The sequence below is a fragment of the Zonotrichia albicollis genome, chromosome 5 (assembly GCF_047830755.1).
Source record: "Zonotrichia albicollis isolate bZonAlb1 chromosome 5, bZonAlb1.hap1, whole genome shotgun sequence".
Classification (NCBI taxonomy): Eukaryota; Metazoa; Chordata; class Aves; order Passeriformes; family Passerellidae; genus Zonotrichia; species Zonotrichia albicollis.
The window spans coordinates 44,777,155-44,793,865 of NC_133823.1; the positions used below are offsets into that span (position 1 = coordinate 44,777,155).

A 16,711-nucleotide genomic window follows, 5' to 3' on the forward strand; every position below is an offset into this window, starting at 1 on the left:
GGACCGGCTGCCCCTCGGAGAGTCGCCCTCTGAATAGCTTCAAAAATATAAATATTTAAATGTATATGTGTAGCTTTAAACATGTATTTAACATTTTATACATTTTGCCTATTTATATTTACATGTATATGTACATACGTAAGGTCTATTTCATTTCCCTCTTTGGAGAAAAATACCAAATCAATGCCACCCTTTCTCGCATGCATGTTTCCCTTCTAGTAAAGGAGGCTCCACCTCTGCTAGGGATTGATTCGTCCAGCAGTTTTTAGGATAATTTATGAAGCAACCTGATGAGCCTATTGGGCGAGTTGCTCGGTCCTTGCAGAGTGGGTTTCTACCTGTTTGGGTGTTTTATTTTATTTTTTTCCCCCTTCCCCTCCCCTCCCTCTCCCTGCCGTGTGCCGGGGGGTGGTGGGATCGGTAGGGTCGCAATTTCCGAGGTTCTCCGGAGAAAACTCGGGCAAGGGAGAGCTCCTTCTCGCTCATGGATGCGTGGGGGGGCCCCGCGCCCCGCTGGATCCGCCGCCGCGGGGCCCGGCTGCTGCTGCTGCTGCTGACCGTGCGCCTGGGCAGCGGGTGAGTACGGCGGGAGCCGCGCCTGCCCCCGCCCGCCGGGACCGCTACCTGCGCATCGCGCCCCACCTGAGCCGGGGGCTCCGGGCGGGGGCAGGGGCGTGAGGGGCGGCGTGTTGTGCCGCCAAACTTCCACCAAAACCGTGTCGGTGCTGCCGCTGTGGCTCCCGCGGGAGATGCGGCGGGAGGCGGCTCCGGCAAAGTAAAACTTCAGCCGCATCCCACTTGTTCGCTGGGCGGGTTGGTGAGTGCAGGCTCGGCTCGGTGCTGGAAGAGTCCCCCCATGCCGAGGGAGGCCCGGAGCCCCGAGCTCCCCGCGGGGTGCCGCCCGTCCTCGCCGGCGGCTGCGGGGAGAGGGCCCGGGAGCGCGGCCGGCGCTGCCGCTCCTGCCGCTCCTGCGGCTGCTGGTGCGGGGCCGCCGCGGAACCCGTGCGGGGCACCCACAGCAGCAGTGGGACCCGTGTGGAGCCCCCAGCCTGGCCATGGGACCCGTGCGGGGCACCCACAGCAGCAGTGGGACCCGTGCGAGGCACCCAGCCCGGCAATGGGACCCGTGCGGGGCACCCTGCCCGGCACCGGCTCCCGCCGCTGGGAGAGGGATCGGGCTCACGAGTGGAATGGAGCAGGGCAGCTGCTCGAGTCCCCGAAGTTGAAAAGGTGCGTTTTGAGGGAGAGTTAGAAAATTGAGCTGGAGACCTCTGAAGAAACAACAGTTTGGTACCGCTGTGTACATGTGTTATAAGTACCCATAACAACGAAGAGCAATGTGATAATTAAACTCCATTGATGATGCAGAACTAATGCGAGCCATTCCACAGGTTACACTCATAAAAAGCAGCACTTCAGGTATAAATAAAGGGTATTTGACTGTTGCTCAGTGTGTGTTTCTTTTAAATGAAAGACGAAGTTATCGTTCTAGAGGATATAAAAATATGTAGTGTAAAGGCTAGCAAAAAAGAGAAAAAAAGGAAAAAAATCTCTTAAACATTTTAAAAGTCCACCTAGACCCCCTCACCACACTGAATGATGTGTGAGGTATTTTGATCTCATCGCATCTCTCATCTTCAGAAGGCTTCTGTGTTATCCTAGTAGAAAAACCCCTGATTATACTTTTCTTAACCTGTGTCTTTTAAAACCTTGATAAATTATGGAAATGTTTTTCAAAGGCATTGATGAAAATGATACTAGTGCAGCTGTGCATCTTCAGAATGTTTCTTAATGATCGTAGTGTACCTCAGGTGTGAAAGAAATTATCAAGTGGTTTGAGAGAAAAGAATATGCATGCTAATTTATCAGTTCAAAGACTTTGTAACAAAGGAGGAGAACTAGCCGAAAAAAAAAAATTATTTTGCTTTGCTTGTCAGACTATGGTTGGGATTATAAAATTGGGTGCAGATTACCATGGCTGCATCTCATTAGCATTAAAATCTATAAATAAGTTGATAAGAAGTGAGAAAAAGAGGTAACTTACATGCATTGTTTTTTTTCTGTGTTCCAGGACATCTCAGATAAAAGGGAACCTTTGGTATGAATATCTGTGTATCTGAATCAGCTGTTTTCAGCCTTGACTTTTTTTTCAGAGGCTACATGAATAAATGGTGTTTGAAAGATTTCCCCCCCCCTCCTATTTTTTCCTTTTAAGCGACCTCAAATGGACATGTGTTGCAGATCATGGTTCTCTGCTATGTAGTGCATTGCAATTCATGGGTGCTTGCCTAGGACCTTTGGCACTCTTTAAAGTCTGCTACAAAGTAGGATGGAAATACTGTTTTTCTGCTTCTTTGGATGCCTCTCTATAGTTTCAGCCCAAGATTTTCCTTGAAGCTCAAACTAAAATACAGGAGTAATGCTTTTTCTCAAGAGTAAACCAGGCTGCACCAACTCTGCCAGTTTTTCTAAAACTATCTTGCAGGAGCCATTCTGCCTTTTCAACAGATACTTTTAAAAGGATGCAAATTGCATCATTTTTAGTACGCATGTATACACAAAGTTCTTTGTGCTGAGTATGAATAAAGTTGCTTCAGCTGCAACAAATGGAGCTAAAGCCTAAGCAAAGGCACTGGAAGTTGAGCCCAACCAAGAGTTTATTCTATTAAGACACTGCCCCAAAAGCTGTTCCATGACATTACACCAAACTTCCCACAACAAAGTGTAGGAACTCTTTCCTATAAAGAAGTTGTTTACCTCCAGTTCTTCACCTTCAGCACTAACAGATCAGAATGGCCAATGCACTTGATTTAATTCCGTGGGTCAGTATTTTGAAAGACTACTTTTGTCAATCCGAGAGACCTCTTCTATAGCAGAAATTGGGCTGTGAGCCTTTCTACAAGATATGTGCAGGGAAAGAGTACTTACCCAGCAGTTACTGCAGTCCTCAATGTCTGACAAACCCATTTTTCTTGTTGAATTCAAATAAACAGATAATTGATAGCCAGAGCATAAGAACTGACAATATAATTAATGTTATTTTCTCAGTTCCACCCATACAAGTACACCATAACTGTAACTTTTCTTCCAATTTATACTTCTTTAAATGGTATGTGCTGGTCAGCATGCCTAAAGGTATATTTTAAGCTTAACTTAATTTTGGCCATATCTTCCCTTTCAATTTGTAGTCTGATGTTTTAAAAGCAATTATAAATGCTCTATTGAAATGCAACTGTCAGCAAGTACAAATGTCAAGTGATATTTTCTTTTCAAAGTATCTGTTAGGAAAATATATAATACAGCCTACGTTTTGCTCTCATATAAATTCCTGGATCAGAGTTAAGCCTGTCATAACAATGTTGGTTTCTTAGTGCTTGATAATAGTGATTTACAGTTTCATTTGAACATCTGTGATGTTTATTCATTATTATCCTCACTCTTATGTGCTTTGTTCATGATGTGACAACAAAGAACTTGTTATTCAGCAGTCCCAGTGATTTAAAATGCAGTTTATTTTATTGAAAGTTTGTTAATATTTTCTTTTGTTGGTATAAAGTTTAAAGAGACCTAACTATTGAGAAATACTTATAGTCTTTGCACATAATCTTCTTACAGTTTCAAGGAAACCTTCAAACTATGTCAAACTGTTAAGTAAAGAAAAGGCTCTCATCAAATTGAAACAAATTTTCATTTACTTTTAACTTTCTGTTTGTTAAACCTGCCTGATGTTAAAAAAGGCACCTTTGCTGCAAATTCAAGCCTTTTTGACCTGGACAGAAAAGTTTACAGGTGAGCACTTGTTGAGCTTGTTCTTTTTCTGAATACAGAAGTCTATCTACAGAGCAGATTACAAGGGGATCATGAGAACAGTGAGGTGTTTTTTTTTTCTTTGAAGCTCTAGACAGATTGTATTAATCTGGTTAAAACAGAACACCTAACATGTAGGACCACTTAAATGGACTAGGTATATGCACTATTTGAAAGTGAGTTGCTTTGGTTTGGGCTGTCATACATATATATAAAAGAGTCATATGTGTTGAATTCACAGAAAACCAAAAGCGATTGTCTCAAACCCCTTTTTTGTAGTACCATTTATGGTAGAAGAGAGTAGCACTTTTTGAATTACCTGCATAACTTTCTTGCACTGCACCCTAAATTGGTCATGTGCATGAGTAAAATAACAATATCATAACTTAGCTGGAAAAGAGCAGCAGAGACAAGTATAAATTACAAATGACTGTAACACACTGACAGGAACCTTTAAAGGCTGGTGGATGACAATGACACTAACTTTTATTTCTTAACAATTTCTCTGAATAGTAATAATTTGTACAGAGTAATTCAGATGCAACTGAATTAATCTGAAGATGACACAGAAGTCCTGATTTTGAATTTTTACTCATGCAAACATTACTTAAGACTGAAAATAATGTGGTGAGTTCAGTGGCCTACAGGCCTATGTAAAAAATTGATTTTATATATATATATACACATATTTATTTATTTATTTATTTATAAACCTAAAATGGTAAATCATGGAGCAACACTGAACTAATAGAGGTAACTAGAGAGATTAGGAAGGTCATTGGAATTCATCAGAACACAACTTACTTGAAAGAAGAGGGCAATTTCAGTTATATGGATATGATGGAAATAAATAGTTTCTAAAATATGCTTTAATTGGGGATTTTCCAGTCAGTATTTTCCAGTCAGAATTTTCCAGAATCTGTTGAGATAATCTGGTCTTATATAAGGATGTATAAGAGGCTAAACAAAACTGGAGAATTTACTCTGGTGCCTCTATCAGGTTTGCTCCTTCAGTTTAATTAAGTCTCTGCATACAGACTTGGTGAGGAGGAATCTGATGAAATATTACACAGTATTTCTAGTCTGAGGTTTCTCTGGCTTCCAGCCAGTGGATCTCCTGTTCCCAGTGGAACCTGCTACCCCTGGCTCAGGCACTGGATCCCCATGTGCATCTCTTTGTGGGGAAATCCACATCTTCTTTTATACTTCTGGTTCTGCAGGGTAGCCTCAAGGCATAGACCAATGGCTGCAGCTGCTCTTCAGGAGGAGAGTGTGGTCTGCATCCATCTGCTCTCCGACAAGATAACCAATCATCAAAGCTCCTCCTTGTTGTGATTGCCTCTGCAAAGTTTTGCCCTGACAAGAACTCAGAGCATCTCAAGTGAATCTTGAAAATTCTTAAAGGAATCAGTGTTTTGATCAGAAAACATCCTGGTGTCTTTCTCTTTTCAGCCTAGTCTTTCATAATATGTTGTGGAAGCCTCCTCACATCAGAAGCTCCAGTGTGGTTAGATTCCAAGCAGTTGTTGCAGGATGAATGATCTAGTTCAAAATGAAACTTGTTTAAAAATGTGTCGCAATTGGAGACGCTCTGCAGTGTGGAAATGTCCACTGAATTGGGTTTAGCCATGCTGCAGTCATATGAATTAATCTTTGAAGCACATCCTTGGTAGGTGTAGTTTTAGAGATGACTTGATAGCCACTTACATTCTCCTCTCACATGAGTAAACTGAGATACCTGCATTTCTTCAGAAAATATTTCATTATTTGCTTGACCACTTTTAAGCTTTCCATTTTTTTGTCTGAAGAAGAGATACTGCTTCATATTGCTCAGATCCTGTCTCACAGGATTAGCTCCAATATTGTTCAGGTGTAACTCATGTTCTTTTGCCTTGGTTGTCAAATCCTTTTCTGTGTCACTGCATTCGTGTCTGGTAAGGTGTGAATGGCTAATTCTGTGTTTCTAAATTTATATGCAGCAATTTTTCTTTGTTTTAAGGAAGACAGACTTAGTGGATAGGAAAAATCTGAGGTAGAACAAAGGAGATACATCCTCTTTGTATTAAATTATTTGGTGTCTCAAATAGATTGTTAGTCCTTTCCTTTAATATGGTTATCTTCTTGTTTAAGGCAATGTACCATGAGGGACTAAGTGTTATTATTAGTAGTGGTAATGTAGTATTATTGTCCAATTTTTCTTTCTAAATAAAGTTTGACTGGATAGAATTTATACTAGTAAAAAAATGTAGCATTAAGTGTCCATTTAGGTGGTAAACTGTTAATGTAAGTCACAAAAATTTTTTTATTTCATTTTCCAATATTAAATTTGCATGACAGAATAAATTATGTAGATGATTTTTTTTTTTAATAAAGTGTCCTCCTTGTTTTCTCTGGAGGAGAACAGTTCTTAATACCATCACCATACAGCCATTGGATATGGATTGGGTTGTGTTAGACCTGCTGCAGGTGACCCATGGACCTGTACCTTAGGTTCTTGCTTTGCCAGTGAGGGCCATCCAGCTGATGGCCTGTGGGTTGTGTCCAGCAGGGGACAACGCTGACTACGAAAAATTTTAGTTACCATCTAACAAGAGGTGTAATTCTTCTGTTTGAAAGAGATGTGTAATGTAATACACAGCATCAGAGAAGACAATTTTGTGCATAGAGACAGCAAGCTTTTGATTATATGGTTTAGGTATTTCCATTAGTCCTTACAGAGTATATTCATCTCTCTATACAATTATTCATTAAATTAACTGACCTTTGGATTAGTCCATAATTGCCTAATTTTACACTAAAATTTCAGTAGAGCCTATTAATTATATTTCTAGTGGGTACATGTTGTCATTGCCTAGTTATTGTAGTTGCATGGCTTTTTCTGTAATTTCAAGCTGAATTTACTTATTTGCTGCAATTACAGTGTGCAATTCAATGGAAGTCTCTGGTTCTGTTGCTGCTTCAGTCCATGCATATTTATTTGGCTCTTGTGGGAGGAGGATGGCACCTGCTCACATGTGTAGCACAATTTGGAACTATTTCACAGAAGTTTGGTTTTGTGAAGGGTTGTAGTAGATTTCTTGTCACCTGAAGATTTTGCAGGAAATGTATGATGAATTGTGTTAGATCAAATATTCAAATGGATATGCTGAAATACCATCAGCTTAAATGACTGAGAAAAAACCTTATAAGGGATTGCTCATTTGATATATTTTTTGAGATGCTGGTGATATTTTAAGGTAGAAAATTGACTTTGCAATTTGGTGAATTTTATAGTTAATGTTGGATGGCATTTAATTAGGTTAACATCTTTTTTTGACATTATGGTTCTCAGCATTCATTTATCAAAGGTTTGTTTTAAGTTTAGTTTAACTATGGAAAGTGTATCTTAGATCAAAGCACTTAGCCCATCAACAGTGTATTTGCTCATTTTGAATTTGATGGCAATTAACCTTTCATGAGTCAAGTGTAGATAATGTGTGAATGGTGTGCTGATGTGTGACACATGGATTTATGTGTTCCTGTCTTTGTGTCTTTGTGTGGGGATCAGTCTGAAACTTCCAGGAGATCTGGTACTGCCATGGTTAGTACGTGTTTCACATAGCCAGAGAAGTTATCAACACTGGGTCCTTCCTTAGCACTTTGGGGATATTTTGACCTTTGTTTAATACCTGTTGTCCCTCTTCAGTTATAGCTACTTGTCCTGGGTTGACCATATGATGCTTTTATCCCCAATCGTCTCATTCTGTTTATGTTGAATAATAAGTTTTGCACCTTTAAGAGTGTTCCAGAGAGTGAAGAGTGGGGAGAGAAGAAGCATGCAGTTTGTTTTCAGACACTGTACTCCACTCCCCCACATTCCTCCTCCTGGACTCCTCCGCAGATAGACAGCGGGACAGAGATCTTTTGCTTTTTAGTTAGTGTTAGCTAGCTGAGGCAAAGAAGTTCCCTGGACTGTGTTTTTTTTCTTTTCTTTGGACCTCTTGAAACCTGCTCTGGACTGAACACCCGGGAGAGCACCTGAGCTCACATCTCTGGCCCACCGGGCCAGGCCTGGCCTGCAACAATTCCAGCACCGGAGGGACTGATCAGAGACTGAGTGAGCTGCAACCCTGGGACAGGGTTTTCTCAGTTTGGTTATGAAACAATAAAACCAAAACAATATCAAAAAATGAGACCCCTTGCCACTCTAAAAGAGATGACAGAGTTTTTCCACCTTTCTCCAAGGAGGTATTTTTTCCCTCCCAGACCAGTGGTGGGGAGGGGCCAATTGGATCTCTTTTTCCCACCGGAGCTCCTTTGAGGGATTCTTCCTCAAATTTGCTCTAAACCTGGACACTACTTAGGTTCTATAATTTGCTTTGGTTATCCTTGTACTTTCTTTTCAAGTCTTCATTTGTTTCCTGCTGCTTTGTCTAGATGAACAGTGCTCTATGGCTGTTTACATTCTGGTTGTTTGATTGCGTGCTTTGGCCAAAACCCACAAAGAAGGTAAAACTTACCGACTGAGAAAACAAGATTCCACCTCAAGTCCTGTGTTCAGTTCTGGGCCCCTTCATTATCAGAAAAAAGGTGAGGTGTTGGAGTGTGTCCTAAGTAGGGCAATGGAGCTGGTGAAAGATCTAGAGGTTAAGTCCTGTGAGGAGTGGCTGAGGGAGCTGGGGTTGTTTAGCCTGGAGAAAAGGAGTCTCAAGGGGCCCTTATCACTCACTCTCTACAACTGCCTGAAAGGAGGTTGTAAAGGTGGGGGTCAACCTCTTCTCTCAGGCAACTAGAGACAGGACAAGAGGAAATGGCCCCAGGCTGTGACAGGGGAGGTTCACGTTGGACATTGGGATGCGTTTGTTCCCAGAAAGCATTGGAGGGGGCTGAACAGGGTCGTGGTAGAGTCACTATCCCTGGAGGTGTTCAAGAAACAACTCTGTGGCACTTGATGCCGTAGTCTAGTTGACAAGGTGATGATCAGTCAAAGGTTGGACTTGATGATCTCAGAGGTCTTTTCCAAACTAAATGGTTCCATGATTCTGTGAAAAGACATCATACAACATGTTCTTCAAGTTTGTAATCAGAAGACAAAATAATTGCTGCAAGGGAAGAGAAGTGAGAACTGTGCTCTGTTTCCTCCTTTGTCTGGGGTGGAGCAAGAACTCCTCAGAGCATCAGGAATAATGATTTTAGCATAAAATGTTTCTTAAAGACATTTTTTTCCATTTTGAAATATTACTATTTTACCAAATTTGTATGTTTGCAGACAGGGCTACTGTTCTGAGGGAGCAGGAGATCCTGGGGTAATGTGTTGACAGGAACATTATAAAGTCATCAAGGATGAGTGCTAAAATCCTGCAACTGAATGGAAAATCCCCCTCAGCAGGACTGGAGCTAGCTAGCTGGGGAGCAGCTCTTCCAGAAGGACCTGGAGTTGCTGTTGGACAGCATGGCACCTTGGCACAGCAGACTCCTGGGCTGTGGGATCAGGTACACATTCAGGAAGGTGAGGAAATTGAATGTCTCCCTCAGCTCAGCCTTGTGAAGCTGCATGTAGATACTGCATCCAGTTCAGGGTTTAAACTGGAGGGAGCTCAGGAGAGTATACCAAGGAGGTCAAGCAGGAGCACCTGTCCCTAAGAGGCAAGGGCTGATCTGACAGGAGAAAAGATGACTTGGTGTGGATTCAGCATCAGTCCCCAGCATTTACTGGGAGACAATCCAGAAAACAGAGGTAGGCACTTCCTAGTGGTGCATGGTAAGAAAATGAGAAACAACAGTGATGAATTCCAACAGCGAAATCTCTACTAGATATAAAGAAAAAATTACTAGAAAGATAATTAAACAGCAGAACAAGATATCCAGTGAAGGTTTGGGATGTCTTTCCATGGAATTTTTATATACCAGCTGGATTAGGCAAGCACCCTGGTCTAAATTCAGATTCGGCCCTTTGACTAGAAGTAAACTTCTTAAGATTCCTTCTAAATTTATGTGAAAACTAGTAATTTCTCTGGAAAATTACAGAAATCAGCTTGTATTTTTTGTTTTGTTTTGCTCTGTGTGCAAAATTGTTGCTCTCTATTGTGTGGCACAAAAAGAGAATTGTAGAAACAGGTAGTTTTCTGCCTCAGGTCTCCACAACTGAGTATTTTTGTCATCACATATGGAGATAAAGACACGGTCAAAGTAAGATTGCTATATTAATCAAGCTGAATATGTTTGAGAATCCAGCAGCTCTGAAGTGGTACAGAGAATTACCTGTACTTGGCTACAGAGATGTGAGAAAAATTGTCAATTGATTTCTGGGCTGCAGCTTGATAGGAGTAGAGGCAGCAGTTATACTGGTCTGACCATATCAGTCTTTGGATGAACTTTCAAGGAGAGAAGATAAACTTTGTATTATGTTAGAAGACTGATGGATAAAGAATATCTGAGATACTTTGAGTCTTTATGACAATTTAGTGAGATCTCTAAAATCCATTTGAATTAATAGCATTTGACCAGTGTTATTTCAAACAGCATGCCGCATTATGTGAAAATTGACTTGGAGAAGAGCAATTTGTGTGGATCTCAGAACAAAATTGTTCTCTCAGAAGATAGCTTTAATAGTATCTGTTGTTCCTCTTGTTAAAAATCCACGTTTCTATAAATATTTTTGTCAGATTGTGCCTTTATTCAGTGCTCAGAGTTAAGTCTGGTTGTATTGTTCAGTAATTTTGAATTAGTTTTTGATATGTAAATGTCACAAAGATGTTGAAGATTTTATGAGAAATGTGATAATGCTTTTAAGTGAAGGTATCACTGAGATTAAAATTAGTTGGACTGAAGTTATGAAAAGATCTTAATATCTGAAAGATATTAAAATGTTTAATATCTTTCAGAGATGTGCTTCAAAGATGTAACGACTCAAAAGATCTTAATCATCTAGTACTTGTGATATGTATGAAGATATCACAAGGTTAATAGTCCTCAGATACATAGGCAACAATTTTTACAGGGAGTGAACACCAGAGATGCGTGTTTTTATTGTTATTGCTATGATTGTTCATTTTTTTTGCAAAAAAGCTTGTTTAATACCAAGTGAACTTCCCCATGGAGCTTATATTTCTAATCTAGTGTTCAAATATTTCTGTGTAGGAATTCCTAATATTTTTTCCACACTTTTCCCTGATAATTAATGTCCAAATTAACCCCTTCACTAAACAACAAGGAAGAAAAATGGAAAGAAGAAGCAGGGCAGGAAATCATAAACAGCCAGACAAATATGAAATAAAACAAATAGCACAAAGCACTATGTGTATTCAGAAGAAGAATCAGCCTAACAGTATGTGGTAGGTGTACTGGAGAAAAGATACAGGGAATAAGGAAAACATACTTCAGTGGGAGAAATACATTTTGACACACAAAAGAATATGCCCAAGTCTGGCAAGGCAGAAAGGGGGGGAAATTGATGAAAACTTTGGAGATGGAATAGATGGGTGCTGTGGTGTGTTCTTAAGTTCGTTAGTTTGCTCCCCCCATTTTCTGTATTACTTCCTGCTGCTACCCTGCCAGTTAGGTTGCTATGGAAATGAAACTGCTCCTCCCTTGGTTTCTCTTATAAAGGGAAAGTTGTTTCCTCCTTGGGGTCAGTCAATCACTCCTTTTCTCCTCCCAGGTTTCGAGAATTTTCTTTTCTCTGGGAGTTATGGTTGGCTGTAGCCCCGGAGCCCCTCCTATAATTTATAACAGTTGGTTACTTTAGTATATCAGTTATGTTTCGTACCTCCAAATATGTATTTCTATTGGATAGCCAAGTTTCCCTGCCTTCTTCCCCCCTTTTCCCTTAAAACCCTCTCCTGCCCCCTGTTCGGGGCCATTTGCTGGGTGTTTCCCCTCCTTGTTGGTTCTTCTGTAATAAACCGACAGTTTACCCCCAGCAAATGGTCGCCTCCTAATTCGTCTCTCACCGCGCTGCTCCGAGCTATCACCCAGCTCAGCCCAGGGCCAAGACGCCGAGGGGGGCTGCTTTCTGATGCGCAGGGGCCCTGGCCTTCGCCCCTCACCAGATAGCCGGATTCCAGGGCCGTTCTCGCCCCCGCGCAGATGGGGGGAAAAGAGATTTTTGTCAAGAGAATGTCTAAACCACTTTGGGAAGGATAAAGAGGAAGGACTATAATATCAGTGGCTGTATATCCCACAGGATTACCAGGAGTAAGTAGTGCTTTTTGGACACATATTTTCAGTAGCTGTATTTTTTTGCTTGCGGTTACTTTTATTTTCCCAGAAAATTTCTGTGACACATAAAGCATATCAGTGAAGATGCTGATGATGAAATACAAGAGTTCACTTCCACAGTAATGGAACTGATGACTATGAAGTCAGCCATAAAGTCTAAAAGATAAGTCTTGAGAGATGAGTCTTGAGAGTGAATGCTTTAAACCGTTCACTACTGACAACTAGCAGTGATAGTGAGCTTCCAAGTCTTTTCTAGAAAAATGAAATTGAGTTAAAATTCTATTTTATGAGTCATGATTATGTGGCCCTAATTATTTTTTCTATTTGAGAGTAGTATTTGCATACCTGAAGGAGTGCCGCTAAATTCTCAGCTTCTGAGGGTACTACGAGTCTATCTGACATCCTTCCATGTTTTATCTTAAGAAGATTCAAGAACATATGCAAATATATGATTTAAATTTCTGACATGAGTGTAATTATTCATTCCACATTGGAGTTGCATTTTTCTCTGTATTTAAGGAACTTTACTATAGGCATTTCTTAAACTTATCATCCTGCCAGAGTTCCGATTTTCATCTACACCTGGTCCTATGCCCTGGTCATTCACATGGCACAATTAAGTACTTGCATTTGTGTCTTCTGAGCTAGAATCATCACCAGCCTCTTTACAAATGTCTGACTCTAGACATAGGTGTGTCAGTGACCATATTTAGCTTTTCAGCAGAGCTTTAGGTCTTTTTTCATGTGTGGAATTTGGCTAGTTCAGGTGAGCTCTGACCTCACATTGATAGGGCCATGAAATAAATACTTTACCACGTACAAGCATACAGTGCTTGGTGTTCTGGAACAAGCTAGTGTCTGGTTAGATGATCTGTTGGAAAACTTCCCTATCTTTACTGACTTGTTATGAAGGCCAGTATTATTGTTTACAAAGTAATCTGTCATGTTAATACTTAAAGAAATATTTTTTTTTATTTGTTTCTTGGAGTTTTTTAAGTAATACAAAATAAAGGTTAAATTGTATTATATTTAGACAAAGGATGTATCCTGGGGAGCACAGGCAGTGAATAACAGCTGTCTTATGGCATATTTCATCATTTAGGTAAGTGTCACTGTGCCCTACTCCTGTGTTGGTAAAACTCCTGAAGCAACTGAAGATCCTTACGTAAATGAAGTAACTCAACTAACCTTACTGTTTTCATTCACATATGTAAGGCAACAAGGAGAGAAGTGTATTTATTTTAGCTCTCTCAGCATGGAAATTATCTGAAACATTCACTTTCCTCCTTATTTATTTATTAAATAATAATCAGAGTATTTCTTCTACAGAAGGATCACTACCTCCAAATAGACGAGGCCCCTGTGAAATTTGTCTGAACCTCACAGGTACCAAGAGCTTGACTGAGTTGCTTCTGCACAAACTTAAAGCTTCAGCAGAGATAACTCAGGTTCCTTGACAAGTGTCTACTTTTCCAGAGATCTACAGGTTCCCTATAAATCAGCCCATCTTGGAAGACTGGATATCCTTCCGTGTGCTGGATAGGAATAGGAGCCTGGGAATGGACAACTAAATTGATGCTTAGCTATATTTAAATTCTCTCACTTATGACATTGACATGCGTGATGCAAGTAGCAGTCAGAACAGTTTCCCTATATTAGTTTTTCTTCCAGTTCATTGCATAACTTGACAGATGTTAATTGCAGCACAAAGGTCACCTGACTGATTTTTCTCGTATTTAAAGAAGAACAAAAACCTATGATATTAGTGTCTGAAGAGAAGCACGTTGCCTGATGTTGAAAAGACTTATTTAGTCTTTAGTCACTTGTGCCCAGAGATTTATTAGTCATGGTAATGTCTCCAATTAGTTGAAGGACAGAGAGCAAAATGGGGGCACTTTTTGCCTAATTGCTGGTAGCTGTGTACATGCAGTTTACTGTTGAGTTTATGAGGGTAGCTGAAGTGTTGTAACAACAAGCATCTTAAGAGGTGAGGTCTCTTTCTTATTTATAAAATCATTAAAATCAGAATTAGCACCTGCATTATTAGACATAAAGTAGCACTGTGCCATGGAACAGAAATGTTTCAATGTTTGATGATGTATTTTTGTTCTCAATCATAATCTCTCCAGACATTCTGAAAAAGATGGTGAGTGAACTTAGCTGGAACAAATACATTTTACAGTAAATGGAGAGATGATCAAGTATTATGTTCTGTGTATAGTGAAATAACCTTTAGATGAACTTGGAAAGGAAAAGAATTCCTCTTTAATTAAGTTTGCCTTTCCTTCTTGGGGTTGTGAAAGAGACAGGATAGTGCTACCATTAAAATGGGAGTGGAGTTAATTAGCATTAATCTTCATGGGTTTTTCAGATTTATTTTAATGGCAAAGAAGTAAAAAGGTCCTCAGCCCAAGTTAACTGTCATTAAATAATTGAATGGCATACCTGAATTTAACATTTTATTTTCTGGTTTAGAATGAAGTTTGCTGCCTTCTGTTTTTCCTTCTATTCCATTCCAAATTCTGGAGAAAATGCTGGAGATACACAAAAACTTGGGAAAGGATTAACAGTTTTGACCCATCTTGTTTTCTAAAGTGAATGTTTCTTTATAGAACATGGCCTAGCAAGGTCAATTAAGTGATAACACCGTCTCAACTGATCCTGCAGACTTTTTACATCTGAAGGGATTTCTGTCTTTAAAACAAACTAATTAAAATCTCTTTAGCATGACAAATGTTTATCATGACAAATCTGTTTAGCATATTGGTAATTCAGATTCCTGGAGGTGAATATAGACACAGTGCATGTCCTGTTGCCTTCACATGACTAGGTGCTCTTTTGAGGGAGCTTTGTGCAACTCCCCCCAAAACTGACTGGGTTGACAATTCAAGTTGGCAGGTGGTGTGCTCTGTTTCACTGAAGGGTTTACAAAAGACTTTCTGTATATTCTGGTCACTTCCTCCTTCCATCCAGTGTCATTCATTCTTTCCACAGTCTTGTTGCTGCATGTCAGTGGCTGTGGTTTAGGAATCAGAACTGTAGAACCGGGTTCCATCAGCATTTCAGAGATACTGCAGTCTTTACTGCATACTTGGTGATCAAGTTAAATGTGTCAAATACTTGGCACATTTTAAAGACAAGTTTAAAAGATGATAGTCAGGTAGTGAGATGGGTTAATCTCAGTCAAGCACCTCTGAAAAGGCTGGTAAGAGAGGAATAGAGTGAGAATAGCTGTTTTCACCTTGAAGAACAGCAATAATTCAGGTATTCCACATTTGGTTACATTATTATCTGATTCATGTTGGTTTCTTTGCCATTTTATCAAATGGGTTAGTGAGTCACAAACTCTTGTTGGCCTTGTACTAGTGTAGAAAACAATTGTGTTTCTTTATGTGCAGTTGGCACTTTTTTCAGTGTACAGTATTTCCAAGATAAAATCAATTAGTTCTGTGTAAATAGTCAGAAATGCGCATTTTAAACCAATACTTGTCAGACACCAAGTAAAGAAATATTGTCTCTAATAAAACTGTCTTCTTATATGGATTTATTTACTGGTGCCTGGAAAATTGCTCAGATGTTGGGATGGAATTTTTCCTTTTCCCGTGGAATTGCATTAATAGCTTTCTGTAAGCTACCATTGTATACCTATTTGTAGTTCAGAGTTTTAAAATTGGAGGAGGACCAGAGATACTCCAATTAAGTAAGACAAAAAGTGAAAAAATGAAAAGTGAAAATCTGAAATCTGTTTTTATTTGCATCTTTCTTCTTGTTAATTCCCAGTTTATTTAAATATATTAAATTATAGAAAAGAGCCAAGTGCAGATCAGGTTGCTCAGAGAGGTTGTGCAGCTTCCATTTTTGGATGTCTGCAATAGCCAACCTGACCAAGCCATGAGCAACCTGCTGTGACCTCAGAGCAAGCCCTGCTTTGAGCAGGAGTCTGGACTAGAGAGACCTCTCATGATCTCTTTCTGACGTGATTTGTCCTGTGAATCTATAAATAAAATTAAGGACTCTTGGAAATGTCAAGATATTCAAGTGACTGTGAGTTGAGATGTTGAGGTTGTAACTCCTATTTGGTTTAGGTGGTCATGGTATGACCTCTTGTACTTTCCATTTTGGCTGTTCTTAATAGCATTGTGGAAAAAACTTTAAAGAAGAACAAAGTAGAGTCATAATCACTTCAAATTTTCTGCAAATAATTGGGCTGACCCAGAGAATCAGGTGCCCTGTATATGTAAGGAACTCTGTTAATTTCACTATATTTTCTACTGTTTATGGGATGGAAGACAAAAAGAAGAAGGTCAGTTTTGTGGCGGTTATGTGTCTTTCCTTAGAGATCTAGTTATAAATTAACTTTTAACTCCTCATCATTTTAATGCCTCTGGGAAAAGTCTGGGATTGCCTTTTCACTCTGAGCAACTGTAAGCTAATTTATAAAGTAATTAGATGCCAAAAAGTGCAAGCAGATCATAAATAGATATAATAATAATAATAAAAAAGCTGTATGGCAACAATGCATGAAAGAAACAGGTAGCTCTGAGGGAGAAAGAGTGTACATTTATGAAACTTAACTTCCTAGTTTTAGTGCTCCCATTAGTGGGATCCTGCTAATGGGAAATGTTAAATATTTAATATCTGACATTTCTCTATGTAGTGCAGTAAAGATTAAGTATTTTATGGTGCATTTCAATTTAAAAGAATG

General features: G+C 39.7%; 1 protein-coding gene across 2 annotated transcripts in view; it reads left to right on the forward strand.

Moving 5' to 3' along the window:
• The first annotated feature begins 312 nt into the window (after nucleotides 1-312).
• GABRG1 (gamma-aminobutyric acid type A receptor subunit gamma1) overlaps nucleotides 313-16,711 on the forward strand; it is a 55,824-nt gene continuing 39,425 nt past the window's right edge. Inside the window, exon 1 of one of the 2 annotated variants that reach the window (XM_005490048.4) lies at nucleotides 313-576. In XM_005490048.4, the coding sequence (XP_005490105.1) occupies nucleotides 485-576 (92 nt within the window). In that variant the 5' untranslated portion in view covers nucleotides 313-484. Of the gene's footprint in view, nucleotides 577-16,158; nucleotides 16,310-16,711 lie in introns of those variants that run through there. The other variant, XM_074541550.1, reaches the window with a different exon arrangement.